We start from the raw sequence: 16,868 nt of genomic DNA on the forward strand, positions 1-16,868 counted from the left end.
TGATAGGATTTTTGTGGAAGCAAAATATTTTCCCTGTAAGATTTATCAAAGTAAGAGAAAGAAATGCTTGGAGACTGGGCTTCCCTGGTGGTGCAGTGGTTAAGAATCCGCCTGCCAATGCAGGGGACATGGGTTCGAGCCCTGGTCTGGGAAGATCCCACGTGCCGTGGAGCAACTAACCCTGTGTGCCACAACTACTGAGCCTGTGCTCTAGAGCCTGTGAGCCACAACTACTGAGCCTGCATGCCACAACTACTGAAGCCTGGACACCTAGAGCCTGTGCTCCGCAACAAGAGAAGTCACCACTATGAGAAGCCCGCGCACCGCAACAAAGAGTAGACCCCACTTGCCACAACTAGAGAAAGCCTGCGTGCAGCAACAAAGACCCAATGCAGTCAGAAGTAAATAAATAAATTTATTAAAAAAAAAAAAAAAAACTGCTTGGAGAGAAAACTTCACAAATATTAATATCTAAAAGAATTTAAAACATATCAGTAGTATCCACAATGCAGAAATTCTAAGAATAGTAAATGAGCATTTAAAAATATACTACCAAATGTAAAATAGATGGCTAGTGGGAAGCAGCTGCACAGCACAGGGAGATCAGCTCGGTGCTTTGTGACCACCTAGAGGGGTGGGATAGGGAGGGTGGGAGGGAGATGCAAGAGGGAGGAGATATGGGGATATATGTATACGTATAGCTGATTCACTTTGTTATAAAGCAGAAACTAACACACCATTGTAAAGCAATTATACTCCAATAAAGATGTTAAAAAAATATATATATATATTAAAGTTAGTATTTATCCACTAAAGAGAAGTATATTTACTTTTCACATCATAGTAAAAGATAAATTTCATTAATTTCCTGTTCCAGGTCTTTGTTAATATAGCTTGTTGTTTTCTGGAGTTTTCAAATACTAATCAGTATGCCGGCGCTGAAGTAGTGCCAGTACCATCAGATTAGCTCAAAGACTATTTTGTATTTGTAATACTGTCTTTTATGTAAGAAACTCTTGAAGGCTTTGTGTAAGCTCTTTGTTTAATTTTTCACATTGCTCAAGATGAGGACGTGTTACTTGCTTTTCATACTTTTCTTTGTTTTATTCATATTGATTTTTAGAAAATTTTGCAACTTCTTCCAGAAAGAATTCATCAGCGATGGCAGTTTCATAGTATTGGTAAGTAATTTAAATATGTATTTCATATTTGAAATAAATGATAATATATGAAAATACTCTTTAATGGGTTGGTCATTATTTGAAATGAGTTCATAGTTTATGCTTTAGTAAAAACAAAGAATACAGAACTAGGCTTCCTGGGAATGTAAGATAAAAACATACATGAAGGTTTTCCAATAAAAGTGGCATATTAAATTTCTTTGATCCACCTGTTCATTTACTCTGAATATGTTAGCAATGATGATGAAACTATAAAGCCAAAAAAATAAAAGCAGACTCAGCATCGGAATAAACATTCTGTAATCAAAAATGGAAGAGAAGTTAACAAAGTGCCACGTAGAGCGAAAGCCATGGGTTCCAGGTTTGAAAGCAAGCAGTGTATTAATAAAAAAGGAGGGAACTGGGTTTAAGCTTACTGCTTGAAGAGACGAAGTAGAGCTTACCAGATCATGAAATGAAGCTGAAAGGAAAAAGGGGAAAGAAAAAATAAGCAACCTTGCTGTGTATTACTGTGAAAGACCGAGTAGGCAGGAGGTCATAGACTTTATCTTACCAGGAGCTAAGCCAACATGCTTGCTGGCTTGGAGTCTGTTTCTTTAACAATCATAGCATCACCACAGGACTCTTGAGCTCTCATTGCAAGACATTTTTTCCCCCTTGGTTGAAAAAGGAATCTGCAGGTAAGCAATTTCTGGCTTTGGTTCAGTGTCTTAATGATGACAGGGCTGATTGGTAGTGAATCTCATGACCCTTCTCTTGTGGTGAATATACAGATGGCCACCACATCTACATTGTTGAAGTAGAATGTTATAGGCCTTGTATTCATTTGTAAAAATTGTATTTTTTTCTCTTAAAAAAGAGTCATATATTTATTTAGAACCTATAATTCTTAGTTATAGCAAATGAAATTTCTGAGGCTTTGAAACTGTAAGTCATCCCAATTAGCAGTTCTAGAAACAAAAGGAACTCTGGACATGTAGGATGGATATTGATGTAGGGGCTAAAAAACCCACAAAATTCTAAATAATAAAGCCTTTTAGAAAAAACTTTTTAAATAAAGCTCAAGACTAAAAATGATGTACCCTTAATACATAAAGAAGTCTGGCAACTCATTAATAAGACAAATCAATTTTTTAAATAGGGAAAATATTTGCATAGTTATCACACCTAAGAAGATATGTGAATTGCTAATAATCACATGATAAAGTGTTCAACAGAACAGTGAAATCCTATTTTTTATTTCATAATCATTAAAATGTCCTTGAAGGTTGTCTGGGAAGAAACTTTTTTGAGACAGCTGAACTTCTAAAGTTTATTCTATCTGCTGAGGAATGTAGTCTTCTATTTCTAAATGACCTTTGTGCTATCTGGTTCTCATGATTAATAATATTCTAGTAAATGTCCAACTTGAGACAATACATAAATGGTCACTTTTCTTTGTCACCCAGAGAATCCTAAAACTCTGTTTCCTTTCTTTTTTGTCTTGTATATATAGAAAAATAAATGAGTGACTCTAGTTGATTTTTTAAAAGTAGCTTTTTTGAGGTATAATTTACTTAGATAAAAATCACTCATTTAAATAAATAATTTATTATTTTTTGGTAAATATTTAGAGTCACCACAGTCTAGTTTTAGAACATTGCCATTACCCTAAAATAGTTCTTTGAGCCCATTTACAGTCAGTTGCCTTTGCCACCACCAGTCTGCTTTCTGTCTTCAATAAATTTGTCTTTTTTGGACATTTCATGTAAATGAAATCATACAGTTTGTACTGGTTTACATCTGGCCTCCTTCACTTAGCATATTTTTTTTTTCCATATTATAGCATATATAAGCATTCCTTTGTATTGTCTAATATTCTGTTGTATGGATATACAATATTTTATTTACTCACCAATTAATGGACATTTGCATTGTTTCTAGTTTATTATAACTTGTTTATTTTATTTGTTTTATTGTAGATTCCTTTTGATTTTCTATGTATAGGATCATGTCAACTGCAAATATAGTTTTACTTTAAAATTTTTAATCTGGTGCCTTTAATTTCTTATTTCTTTTTTGTTTATTGTTTCTCTAGTACACTAGTGAATAAAAGTGGTAAAAGTAGACATCCTTATATTATTCCTGATGTAAAGGAGAAAGCATTCAGTCTTTCACCATTATGTATGATGTTAGCTGTTTTTTTTTTTTAATTTTATTTTCACTTTATGTTTGAGGAAACTGAGACTCAGGGAAGTTAAGTGTTTCCTCAGGATCACACATATGTCCTGGCAGAATCTAGATTCAATGCAGAATCCTATTTCACATATAAATAAGTATTTAAGTTCCATCCTGTGTAATTCTCAAACCCTGTGTTTTCTTCTTCAGTGCTTCCTGAAGATCATTCTTCCCTGGCCGATGTTAGCTATTTTTATAGATACTGTTTATCAAGTTGAAGTTCTCTTCTATCCTGTTTTGATGAGGGTTTTTTTTTTTTTTTTGATGAGGGTTTTTAATCATGCATGGGCGTTGTATTTTGTCAGATGCTTTTTCTTCTATTGACATGATCATAGGCAGCATTATTAGTGGTTTTGTCATTCATTCTATTAATATTGTGTATTTCACGAATTGCTTTTCAAATGTTAAACCAACTTTGCATCCCTGAGATAAATCCCAATTGGTTACCATTTCTATATAGTCTTTTTATTATATTGCTAATTTTAGTTTGCTAATAATTTATTAAAGATTTTTGCCTCTATGTTTATGAGGGATATTGAACACTGTAGTGTTCTTTTGTGAGGTCTTTGTCTGGCTTTATTATCAAGATAATAATAGCCATGTACATAGATTGGGAAGTGTTCCCTCCTTTATTTTCTGAAAGAGTTTGTGAACAATTGATACTACATCGTTTTAAAATATTTGATAGAATTCACATGTAAAGCCATTTAGAGTTGGGCTTTTCTTTGTGTGGAGATTTGTAATTGCTACTTTATATTCCTTTTTTGAGTCAGTTTGGATAATTTGTATCTTTCTAGGAATTTGTCTATTTCATTAACACTGCCTAATTTGTTGGTGTAAAGTTGTTCAAGTTACTCTTTTATAATAATCCTTTTCATTCCTAGAGGGTCAGTAGTGATGTCCCCTCTTTCATTTCTGAATTTGGTAATTTGTGTCTCTTATTTTATTGACTTGTCTAGCTAAGCATTTGTCATTAATGTTGGTCATTTCAAAGAACTAACTTTGGTATTGTTGATTTTCTCTAGTCTTTTTCTGCTTCCTATTTCATTGATTTCCATTCTAATCTTTCATATTTTAAAAAATCTTGCTTGCTTTGGGTTTAATTTCCTTGTCTATATGTATTTTCTTAAGGTGGAAGTCTAGAATATTAATACCTTTCTTCTTTTCTGATACAGGCATCCAAGGCAGCAAACTTCCCTGTAAGCTTTGCTTTTAGCTTATCCCATAAGCTTTAGTATGTTGTGTTTTCATTTTTATTCAGTTGAAAATATTTTTTTGATGTCCCTTTTGGTCTCTTTGATCCATAACTTATTTAAGAGTGTCTTTGTTTTTTAAATTTTCAAACATTTGATGGTATCACAGATTCCTTTCTGTTGTGATTTCTAACTTAATTCCTTTGTGGCCAGAAAATATGCTTTATATGATCATAATCTTTAAAAAATTTTTGAGACATTTCATGGCCCAGAATATGGTCTCTCCTGGAGAATGTTACAGTATGCTTGAGAATGTGTATTCCATAGTCATTTTAAATATTAGATTAATTTATGACAATGAAGTGATTATTGAAGAACAAGAAAGAACTCAAAAAAATGGAATCTTATACATTATTCATGGATGATAGGCTTGATGGTATAAAGATAACAGTTCTCATCCAGAATTCCTGTAGTGACTTTTTATTGTAGCCCAACAAGTTTATTCCAAAATTTATATGGAAAATCAAAGCCAAAGCAACTTGGAAGAATAACAAATGGGAGAGAGAAGATGGTGTTGCTGAATAATACTATAACCAATAACAAGATGTATTATAAAGTTATAATATTAATAATTAAGACAATATCATTGGTATGACAGAGATGGACAAGTGGATTAATGGAAAAGGACATTAAGGCCAGCCAAAGACCTAGGCTTATATATGAAAACTTGAAATATGATTGAGACAGCATTTCATTTCATTATAAAATCTGAAAAGGTACTGCAGTTGGTTGGGGAGGGGAAATTCTGTTACTGCCACACACAGAAATAAATTTCTGATGGATTTCAGGACTTAAATGTGAAAAACAACACTTTAAAACTTTTTGATGAGACTCTTTGGTTTATCTTCATAACTTTAAAGTAGGGAAGTATTTCTTAAGACACAGTAAGTACACATAAAGAAAAAACATTGGTGAATTGACTATATTGAAATTTAAAAATTTTGTACATCAGACGATACTACCATCTCAGTCAAGAATACATTTCCAATTCATAGACCTGACATAGAATTAGTAGCCAATATGTGTAAGGAACTCTTATATTAAACAAAACAAAACAAAATAACCCAGTTTAAAAATATACAAAGGATATGACAGGCAATTTGCAGAAACTTGAGCAGCCAAATGAAAAAATGTTCAGTGTCATTAGGAAACATCAAATGACATTACTGAGATATGTAACACTCAGACTGGCAAATATTAGAGCATCTACCAGTGTTTTGTGTTGCCAACCATGTGTTATCAAAGTAATCTCATACGCTTCCATATATGTAAATATATATATTATATATGTATTTCATACATATAAATATATGTTATATATATAATCCTGATGTTACTAGAAAGAATAAAAATGCAAGATTAGAACAAATAGCTGTGGAGGAAATTTTGTTACTGGTATAAGTTTTAAACATAGAAACTAATTCCAAATATTTTATGGATTTATAAATAAGTAGTAATAACATAAAATATTTTTGGAAATAATTAACACCAAAATCTGGATAATGGTTTCCTCTGGGGAAGGAAGGAGGAAAATGACTCAGGGTGGGTTCACAGGTGACTTCAATGATGCTTGTAGTGTTACATGAAACATTATAGATAATGTAAATAAGTGAAATTTTGAAATTATAGGAAACATGGGACTGTGTTTAGATTTGTTCAGACCAAATGGTGGACATCTGGATGTCTGTGAATGTTATTTCATTATTTTATTGTAGATTTGAAGTATTGTATAATTCAAAAGAAAAAGGACTATTAAAGATCGTTTTGAGTATTTTGAAAAGGAAAATTAGTACAATGGAAATATTTGCTAAGAAATACTAGAGTTATAGATGTTCATGTGGTTAACTAAATGGAAATTTTTACAGTGGTTTTTATTTCTATTAGTGATGGAGAAATTATTTAATTATATTCTTAGTCTAAGTAAAAGATACATGTAGATTGTTGTCTTACATGCAATTTTGGGTTTAGGGTTTGTTTTGATAGGATAAATCATGTTTAATTGCAATAAACCATGTGTTAAAAAAGGTGACTTTTTATATGCCCTTCTGTCCCAAGATTATGGCTAGAGGGATGTTCAGGTCACCAAGAATAATTTGGAGGTTGCCAAGGACTTGTTTTTAAAGTGTTTTCAAGTCCGACCGAGAACTCTGACATTTAGAAACAAGTAAGATATGAATGTTTAAAATCATGTTTTCTTTTCAGGATTGATTTTAAAGAAACTACTACACACAGGAAACTCCTTGAAGGTATAATTTAATTATATTTCTTTTCTATGGCTTTTTAGGAACTGAGTAAAGCATTCAGTCAATTGCTATACTGCCTACATCAACATTTTCCTAAATAATTTTGAATAATCTTCAGTTCCCTTAATCGAAGTGAATTCAATTAAAAAACAGCAACATAGTCAGTACGCATGAGGCTGACCAGGCTATTGAAAAACTTTTGTAGTTTTGCCACTGCATGGACTCATTCAGCAGAAATACAGTCAACTCTCCATATCCATGGGTTCCACATCCATGCCATCCATGCCAGTTCCATGTAAGGGACTTCAGCGTCTGCTGATTTTGGTATCCATGGTGGGGGAGGTCCTGGAAGCAACACCCCCCTAGATACCGAGGGACGACTGTACTTTGCTCTGTGGTCCCCAGAAGACAAAAATTATTTAGCCATTCAACAAATTATTATTCATTTTATCATAGCTGTTGTTAGATGTAGAGGGAAGTAGGGCATCTATTAAAAAATGGTTTTGTTTCTTTTTTTCCCCGCCTTTTCATTATCTCATTGTGCTGTGGTAAGAAAAGCTACCCAGTCCAAAAGCATCTTGGTATAGGTTGGATAAAAGTCTCATATAGTAGGTACTTTTGGTGTCAAGGCTTGGGTATAGCAGTACATAAGGGATAAGCTTTCCTACATCTTTGTCCTGTTTCTAACTAAACTGTGAGGGTGGCAGCAGTTGAATAACTTTGGCAGTGGCTGTTTGCAAAGCTACCAGTGAGGTTAGGTTACTGAAGAACCTTGTGTTTTACTGGGAGATTTGAAGTTTCTTCTATTTTCTCCTCTTCTCTTCCTGGAAGAGCATTCCCTTGATTTAAATATGTATTTTCTGTGTATGGGGCATTGTTCTAGTTGCTTAAAAATACAGTAATAGGCCAGAATTCCTACTTTGCCCTTTGGAAGCAAATTAAGTAAATGAGATAATTTCAGACTGATAATCTTTTTAAGGTCAAGAGCATTGAGTTAGCAGTGTATCAGGATCCCCATGACCATTCCTCCTTTTACCAAACTCATTATAGCCAGGAATAGTCATTGCCCTCTCTCCTTGCTTCTTAGATTAGAGTGGTGATGATGGGAAGGAGGGAAGTAAATAAGAAGGAAATGATTTTGACTTTTTACAAATGGAAATTATAGCATAAATAGATTACCTGATGGCTTTAAATAGTTAGAGACCAAGTTATTTTGTTCAAAATCCATAAATTTAGATTTATAAATAATGAGGGTTCAGTAAATTGTCATGGTTATAATTCTCTCTCTATCTCCCTCCTTCCTTCCTTCTCTTCCTCTCCTTTGCAGAGTATCATTTGGTAATCATCTTCTAGAGAATTTTGGCCTGAAAGGAACAAAGTATTTCCATTTTAAATAAAAATACTGTTTTTCATTTTATTTCATTTTAGATTAGGCGGGAAGGTGTTCGCCTTTTCTTATTATGGTTGCAAGCTCTTCAGAATAACTGTAGCAAAGAACAGCTTTGGATGTTTTCATGTTTAATCCCTGGATTTTCAGCACCACAATCTGAATATGGACCTCGAACTTTAGATAATCTCATTAATCCTCCACTCAACCTTCAAGAAAGTAAGAGTCATAAGATCTTTTCCATCATTAATTTAAAAATGTCTGTGTAGTTTGTAATAGATATTTTTAAATGTCTGTACCTTTTAAAACAAAATTATTTTATTTATTTATTTTTGGCTGCATTGGGTCTTCGTTGCTGCACGTGGGCTTTCTCTAGTTGTGTCGAGCGGGGGCTACTCTTCATTGCGGTGGCTTCTCTTTTTGGGGAGCACGAGCTCTACGCACACAGGCTTCAGTAGTTGTGGCACGCAGACTCACTAGTTGTGGCTCGTGGGTTCTAGAGCACAGGCTCAGTAGTTGTGGCGCATGGGCTTAGTTGCTCCATGACATGTTGGATCTTCCCGGACCAGGGCTCAAACCCATGTCCCCTGCATTGGCAGGTGAATTCTTAACCACTGCGCCACCAGGGAAGTCCCTGTACATTTTTAACTGAATAATCCAAGGCCAGGTTTTTAAATGTAGGTTTTATAAAACCAAACTCACAGATACAGAGAAGGGATTGGTGGTTGCCAGAGAGGTGGGAGGTAGGAGTTGCGGGTGGGCAAAATGGGTGAAGGGGATCAAGAGGTACAAACTTCTAGTCATAAAGTAAATAAGTCACAGGGATGTAATGTACAGCATGGGGACTGTAGTTGATAATATTTTGCAACTTTGAAAGTTGCTAAGAAAATAAATATTAGAAGTTCTTATCACAAGAAACATTTTTTTTGTAATTTTGTATGGTCACAGATTGGGGTGATCATTTTGCAGTGCATACAAATGTTGAATCATTATGTCATATGCCTGAAACTTGTATAATGTATGTAAATTATACTTCAGTAAAAAAGTAAATAAATAAAAATTTTAAAAATAACATGTAGGTTTTGTCAACCAGGTATAATGAGACCAGGAGATGATTGCCATTAAAAAGATAGTTTGTTACTCATGTTCCCAGGAGGAGCGGGTGTGCCACACCAGGGAGGGTGGCCACACAGGGAAGCACCAGGGTTAGTCGGGCGTGGTAGGGGCTTGAGGGTAGGGGTGGGTATCATGGGCAAGAGCCCTTTTGTGGTTTCTGCAGGCGGGAATGTGTGAAGCAGGGTGAGCAAGTTGAAAACTGGCTAATTTGGATAATTTTAGCAGGCTCTGGGGCATAGGGGTTGTCTCTGGTTGTCTGGTACTTAGCCCTGGGGGTCATTAGGCTAGGGAACTAGTAAGTAACCCTGAGTGTGAGAGCCCAGCAGAGGAAGTGGTAGAGATATGGGCTCCGGGTTGTTTGCTTTGCATATGAAAGGCAAACTCTCTGGCCCATAGTTTTCTCTAGGAATTAGCTAGCTCTGGAAGGGGCTTTCTCACTAGGGCCTGCAAGACCCCTGATAGCAAAGTATTAGAAACATGTTTAATACAGGCCATTTTACATTTATCTTTAATTTTGAATTTTCATGTATCAGCTTGTATCCTTGAGTTAATTTGGATGTACATTGACATACAAGTATGTTTTACTTTGTGCAAAGAGGACTAAAAAAAATCCATGTCTTTGGGCTTAATTACTTGGCTGCTGTTTACTGGGAAATAGGTTTAGGGACCTGCCTATGCTAAACCAGGTACTGATTGTGTTGCCTGGGAAATATTTAAGAAAATTTAGCTAGTTGTGGGTTGATTTTCTTGAATTTGCTTTTGTTATAATCAATGTTTTTGAATATGTGAAAAGTTTAAAAATGTGAAAGTTTCTTATTTTACAAGTGGGCTTTCATAATCAAGAAACTAAGACGCTAACTTCTCTTTCTTTTTGAGAGGGAATTAGTATTTCATCCTTTGAATAAAGGGGCTACCTTAAAGAGTAAGCATGATCATTACCTAGAGTAATCAGGTTGTTCTTTAATTGATGAATAAGCACATTATTATTAATGTTTCCCATCATATTTATGGAATTTTGTAGTGGACACTCTTAATCTGAATTTTAAAATATCACGAGCAATTCTTTTTCAGGTGAGACATTATTCACTCTTAATCCCTCAATATCTGTCCATCCCTGTGTCACATTTCCTTGATCAAGGGTTCATGAAACAGTTGATTATTAAAGTTTATGGTTTTTGTGATGGGCTATCAGGATGACCTCAGATTTATTTCAGATTTCAATCATCAGAATGTTTTCAAGCAGTATTCTTTGCTTATCTGTTTTGTAGTTAAATTTTATTTGGGCCATATTATCATATTGTTAAATTTGTTTTGTAATTATACTAAACTTTTTTTTTGTCTTCGGATAGCTCAAGTCACTATAGAAGAAATCACTCCACTTGTCCCCCCACAATCAGGAGATAAAGGACAAGAAGATCTAACAAGCTATTTTCTTGAAGCACTTTTAAAATATATAGTAATTCAGGTACGTGTTATCTTCTTTTATATCACCCTCCTTACTATCCTGTGGGTATTCATTTTTCCCCCTCTTACCATTATTCTGTCACAGTAGATATTTGCTTATTTTCCTGAAGGAGAAGTAACAAATTTTTACTTTTTTTTTTTTAAGTAAATAAATTTATTTATTTTTGGTTGTGTTGGGTCTTCATTGCTGTGCACGGGCTTTCTCTGGTTGCGGCAAGCAGGGGCTACTCTGTTGCGGTGCGTGGGCTTCTTATTGTAGTGGTTTCTCTTGTTGTGGAGCACGGGCTCTAGGCGTGTGGGCTCAGTAGCTGTGGCACACAGACTTAGTTGCTGTGCGACATGTCCCAAACCCATGTTCCCTGCATTGGCGGGCAGATTCTTAACCACTGCGCAACCAGGGAAGTCACAGACTTTTACTTTTGAAAATAGATGTTAGTATACCCTTCCTGAAATAAAAATCACTGGAGAGATTATGGACCTCTTAGAAAGGGAGCTGAAGAGAGAAATTTTTATAGTAGACTCTTTATGTGTATATACCTTCTTATGTGAGCCAGTTGGATTTACTTTCTAATCTTTTCATTTATAATCAGCAGCTATGGTACTTTAAATGAAAAACTGTTTGATTTAGGGATCAGTCTGCCTAGAGGCAGCAACTGGGGAGGTGGACTAAGGGTGAGGTGGGGGATGGGGGAATGTAATTTACATTTAATCCTACTTGTACTTTTAAAATTTCTAGGTGCATGTAGTTTGTTTGTTTTTTTGTTTTAAAGACTTATTTATTTATTATTTGTTTATTTATTTATTTATTGGCTGCATTGGGTCTTAGTTGTGGCACAAGGGATCTTCATTGAGGCATGCAGGATGTTTCGTTGCGGTGCACGGGCTTCTCTGTAGTTGCAGCATGAGGGTTTTTTTCCCTTTCCCTAGTTGTGGTGCGCAGGCTCCAGGGCGTGTGGGCTCTGTAGTTTGCAGCTCGTGGGCTCTCTAGTTGAGGCGTGCAAGTCAGTAATTGTGGCATGCAGGCTTATATGCCCTGCGGCACGTGGGATCTTAGTTCCCTGACCAGGTTTCGAACCCATGTCCCTTGCATTGTAAGGCAGATTCTTTACCACTGGACCACCAGGGAAGTCCTTAGGTGCATGTATTTTGTAAGGTAACCTATTCATCTCTATATATGAAATGTGAATATCCTTATTGATGAAAACACTTTTAGCATATACACATTTCTTGTAACTGTTCCAAACACAAAAGTTCCTTGTGCCTCAGAAACAAACATCATGAAGTTAATTTGGATCCTGAACGAGATTGCCAGGGTTTGAATACTGTCTCTACATCTTACTGATAATGTGACTTTTGGCAAATTACTTAACCTCTCTGTGCTTAAGGTAGAGATAAAAAATAATACCTATCCCATTTTGGTGTTTGGGGCTTAAGTAATTAGTGCGTAGTACTTAGTGTAAGGTCGGATCTTAACAAACGGCACCACGAAACAGAGGAAAGCTTCAAGTGAGCTTTATTAGGGAGCGCTCCCGGGCGAGGTTCACTGGTCCGAGAGAAAGGTGGCCAGAGAAGTCGCACCCGGGCGAGGGTTGGGCAAGATTTTATAGGGGAAGAGGGAAAGGGGTGTGGTGAATCTGGGAGGGCACAGGGTATTCCTTATTTGGTGGTCTTTTCGGGTATCCTGGGGGACCATTAGTCCCGCCCCTCGAAAGGCGGGAAGGCTGGGCTGGTTTCAAAGTCCCCAAGTAAGTTCCTGGAACTGGGTGGTCCGGAATGTCTCCAGGGCAGTTTCTGGAACTGGGTGGTCCTGAGAATTTCGTTCTGATGCAAACTGTGAATCTGATTGTGTTCCCCTGCCTCGGGCCAGTTGGCCTTACACTTAGAATAAACAAGTGCATGACATATAGTAAGTATTCAGTGGTGGGTAGTTATTGTTACTGTGATTATTACCAGTTTTTCTTTAAAAAAAAAACTTTTGTACGTCATGTGGATTTTTAAACTTGTTTTACTGGTTTATTGAGATACATTTGACATACAGTAAACTGTAATGTTTGAAAAGTACAATTTGATAAATTTTATTACATGTATACAACCATGAAACCATCACTACAATAAGATAATGAACATATCTATCACCCCTAAAAGTTCTCAGATCCCTTTGTAATCCACCCTTCTCTACCTGCCCCGCCCCCCCCATCATCCCATCCCCAGGCAACTTCAGTCTGATTGCTTTCACTATCATTTGCATTTTCTGATAAATGGAATTGTATGGTACCTCCATTTTTTTTTTTTTTTTTTGGTTTGGCTTCTCTTTTTTTTCAGCATAATTATTTTAAAAATCATACTATTGTATGTATCAATAGTTTGGTCCCTTTTATTGCTGAGTAGCTTTTCATTGTATGGATGTACTATGATGTGTTATCCAGTCACCTGTTGATGGTAATGTGAGTTGTTTCCAGTTTTTGGCTATTACAAATAAAACTGGTACGAATATTGGTAAATAAGTCTTTGTGTCAATATAAACTTTCTTTTCCCTTGGGTAATGGAATGGCTGGGTTGTATGGTAGGCATATTTTGACTTTTTAAGACACTGCCAAATAGTTTTCCAAATGGTTGTAGCTTTTGGTATTCCACCAGCAATGCATGAGACTTAAAGTTGCTTCATATCCTCACCAACAGTTGATATGGTTAGTCTATAATTTTAGCCATTCTAAAGTTAGTGTGTAGTAGTAGCTCACTGTGGTACACTCTGGGCCTTTACTATTCCCCTACTTACATATCTTCTTCACCCTACTGGAATGTTCACACCCTGTATTTTACAACTGTGTCCCCTCTTGTTTACTCCCCTCTACACTTATGGATACTGTCCTCACCCCTCTCAGGCTCTGAGTCCCCACTGGGCTACTGCCTCTGTTACACCCCCTTCATGGATGCCTCCTGTGGTCAGGCTCTGATCACCTGCACTTGACTGCCACTATTTCATACCTTCTCTTCCTTCCTCTCACATATGCCTATTTTGTATGACTTTTAGGCTGAATTATTCAGGAAGTGGGAAAGAGGAAAGAACATTAGCAGCTTTGTCAGTAGTAGAGCCGAGTTTTAAGTCAACTTTGACAGTTTTGCAGAGCACATTTTAACTTACAAGATTTTTGAAAGATAACATGTATCCTTGACCTTTGAACAATATAGGTCCACTTATACACAGATTTTTTTTCAATGAATATGATCTACATTACTACACAATCCACTGTTGGTTGAATCTGCAGATACGGAGGGCCGACTGTAAAGTTACACATGGAGTTTCAAGTGCACGCACAGGGTCAGCACCCCAACCCCTGAGTTATTCAAGGGTCAACTGTATAATGCATTTGCATGGCACTAGACCACTTTTTGTATGTACATATATATATGTACATACACATATATATTTAGCTATATATCTTTGCAGTGTAACAGTTTAATTTATTGCTTAAGTAACCTTTTACAAGCTTGTTTATAACAGCTCATAATTTCTTTCTCTTGGAATGATTCTAATTGTTTGTTTAATTTTAGGTAAAAAGTTTAGAATGGAAGAACAAAGAAAACCAAGAAAGAGGATTTTCATTTTTATTTTCACATTTTAAGAAATATTACTTGCCTTATATTTTTCCAAACATCTGTAAGGAGAATAGTTTATATCATCCTGTACTTGGTAGGTAGTCTTTGGAATTTTCTAAAATATTACACATAAGAGTAAAACATTCCTCAGTGTAAAGTTAGCATTTGTTACCTGCAGAAAACTGATAACATTTCATTTATATTGATTAATTGGAGATATTATACCGTGATTCATACTGAAAGTGCAGTTTTATTAGTAGAAAGTTTTCATTGAGAGTGAAGAGATTTTTAAAAAACTTAGTCTCTGGATATCACCTACTGGAGAAGTTAGCCTACCAGAAATATTTATGATTATAAATTAAACTTAATTCTAATGTTTGGTATGATCTTTTAACCATGTTATAAATATTTTCAAAGGTCCCTCTGGGTTCAATTTCTATGGCTTTTGCAAATTCTGTGTGAATAATTACATTGTCGTATAGTCTGATCATATCTTGTCCAGTATTTAGTGATTGTGCCAAAGTGTCTGTTGGAATCTTGAAGCTATAGCCTCAAGGACAGCCCTGGGTTAGAAGTAGACCTCTGCCATGTATAGAAGGTATTGACAGCCTGTATGTGGAAGTGTCCTTTTTGCACAAAGATGTTTCTGTTTTAAGCTCCGCCAAGATTAGGCAGCTAACAAGCTTAGGCAAAGCCATTAGGGCTAGTAGAAATGATTTAAATTAGAATAGCAAACCTTTACCATTGGGAACAATATTTGCTTTAAAAATAATTTTGCTGTAAAAATTCTCATACTTTGTATGATGTCAAAATATGTGTTTCAGTCTTAGGTTAATTGAAGTAAGGTCTCATTAATTTTAAATGGCTCTGGAAGTTTCTTTGTACTTTGAATGATTTTTTAGTGATATTTTGCAAAAAGACATGTTTCCATATATCAGCTGTATATGGTTCAGTCTTCTAGATCCCATGCTAATATCTAGCATATTATTTTAAAATGTACAAATTCTGTTTCTTAAACCAGAACATTATCACAGTGTTTTCTCAAATATTTAAAAACATAGATTTATCTAAGCATAATTCCTTTCTTATTTTGGTTTTCGTTTTATTTTGCCTAGATATCCCACAGATGAGACCAAAGCCACATTATGTCATGATAAAGAAGGATGCTGAAACCAATGAAGCAATCTATTGTACAAAGGAGCCTTTCATTAAGGCTCGTGTTATTGTCATTCGTTGGCTGGTTTCATTCTGGCTGGAGCCAAAGCCACATACAGGACCTCATATTCCTGGGATGGAAGGTGAAGTCTTGCCAAAGAATATTCAGGTAATAGACACATAGAGTAAGCTTTCTTTTATATATAAATTTTATTTATTTATTTATTTATTTTTGTCTGTGTTGGGTCTTCATTGCTGTGCGTGGGCTTTCTGTAGTTGTGGTGAGCGGGGGGCTACTCTTTGTTGCGGTGTGCGGGCTTCTCATTGCAGTGGCTTCTCTTGTTGCGGAGCACAGGCTCCAGGCGTGAGGGCTTCAGTAGTTGCAGCACGCAGGCTCAGTAGTTGTAGCTTACGGGCTCTAGAGAACAGGCTCAGTAGTTGTGGCGCATGGGCTTAGTTGCTCCGCAGCTTGTGGGATCTTCCCGGACCAGAGATTGAACCCATGTCCCCTGCACTGGCAGGCGGATTCTTAACCACTGTGCCACCAGGGAAGCCCTAGAGTAAGCTTCTTAAAGTTAAACATGGCTTTAGGGAATTGTCTGCTGATTTCAGTTGCCTTAGTTGTAGAACACATTTAAAACAAATAATAATGATATTTTCTTTGTATAAATGTATTTTATAAATCTGAATTTTAACAATTATTATAGAACCAATAGTTTTCTTAATAAAAAAATAAAACCTGTAAGGTATAGAAGATAATTTCAGTCACATACAAGTCTCAGCTTATTTCTATATTTTGTTAATTGTAAAGTACTAAAAACATCCTGAATTGTACAAATAAAAATATTCTGAATTGTGCACATTCTTGAAGTTGGAAACAATTTGCAATCAAATGACCTTCATAGTTCATTTTAGATTTCTAGGTATTCTCAGAGTACTGTTTTAAAGTCCTGTCTCCATCTCATGTCACCTCTTTTCACGAAGAACACTGACTCTAGAAATGCAATGTAAAGTTACACAGCTGTACGATGGAAGGACTAATATTTAAAATTCTGTTATTTTTAATTAACCCATTTCCCCTTTTTTCACACTTCTTTTTCACTTTCCTCTCCTCTCGCAATATGTGTTTTTCCTGAAATTGTCTATATTGCAGAGTTTTAAAAATTATTTTTGTTTTCCTTTTCTTGGATTTCCTCATTTAGTTTTAAAAATATTTTATATGTGTGTGCTTTTTATACATCTTCTTAAATCCTTT

General features: G+C 35.5%; 1 protein-coding gene across 4 annotated transcripts in view; it reads left to right on the forward strand.

Moving 5' to 3' along the window:
* Window positions 1–16,868, forward strand: part of RALGAPA1 (Ral GTPase activating protein catalytic subunit alpha 1) — a 217,797-nt gene that overhangs the window by 47,865 nt on the left and 153,064 nt on the right. For all 4 annotated transcript variants that reach the window (XM_065871901.1, XM_065871902.1, XM_065871903.1 and 1 more), the window contains exons 4-9: window positions 1,124–1,181; window positions 6,854–6,897; window positions 8,323–8,500; window positions 10,747–10,862; window positions 14,414–14,552; window positions 15,574–15,782. In XM_065871901.1, the coding sequence (XP_065727973.1) occupies window positions 1,124–1,181; window positions 6,854–6,897; window positions 8,323–8,500; window positions 10,747–10,862; window positions 14,414–14,552; window positions 15,574–15,782 (744 nt within the window). The remainder of the gene's footprint in view (window positions 1–1,123; window positions 1,182–6,853; window positions 6,898–8,322; window positions 8,501–10,746; window positions 10,863–14,413; window positions 14,553–15,573; window positions 15,783–16,868) is intronic.

Source organism: Phocoena phocoena, chromosome 2 (genome assembly GCF_963924675.1).
Source record: "Phocoena phocoena chromosome 2, mPhoPho1.1, whole genome shotgun sequence".
NCBI classification, from domain to species: domain Eukaryota; kingdom Metazoa; phylum Chordata; class Mammalia; order Artiodactyla; family Phocoenidae; genus Phocoena; species Phocoena phocoena.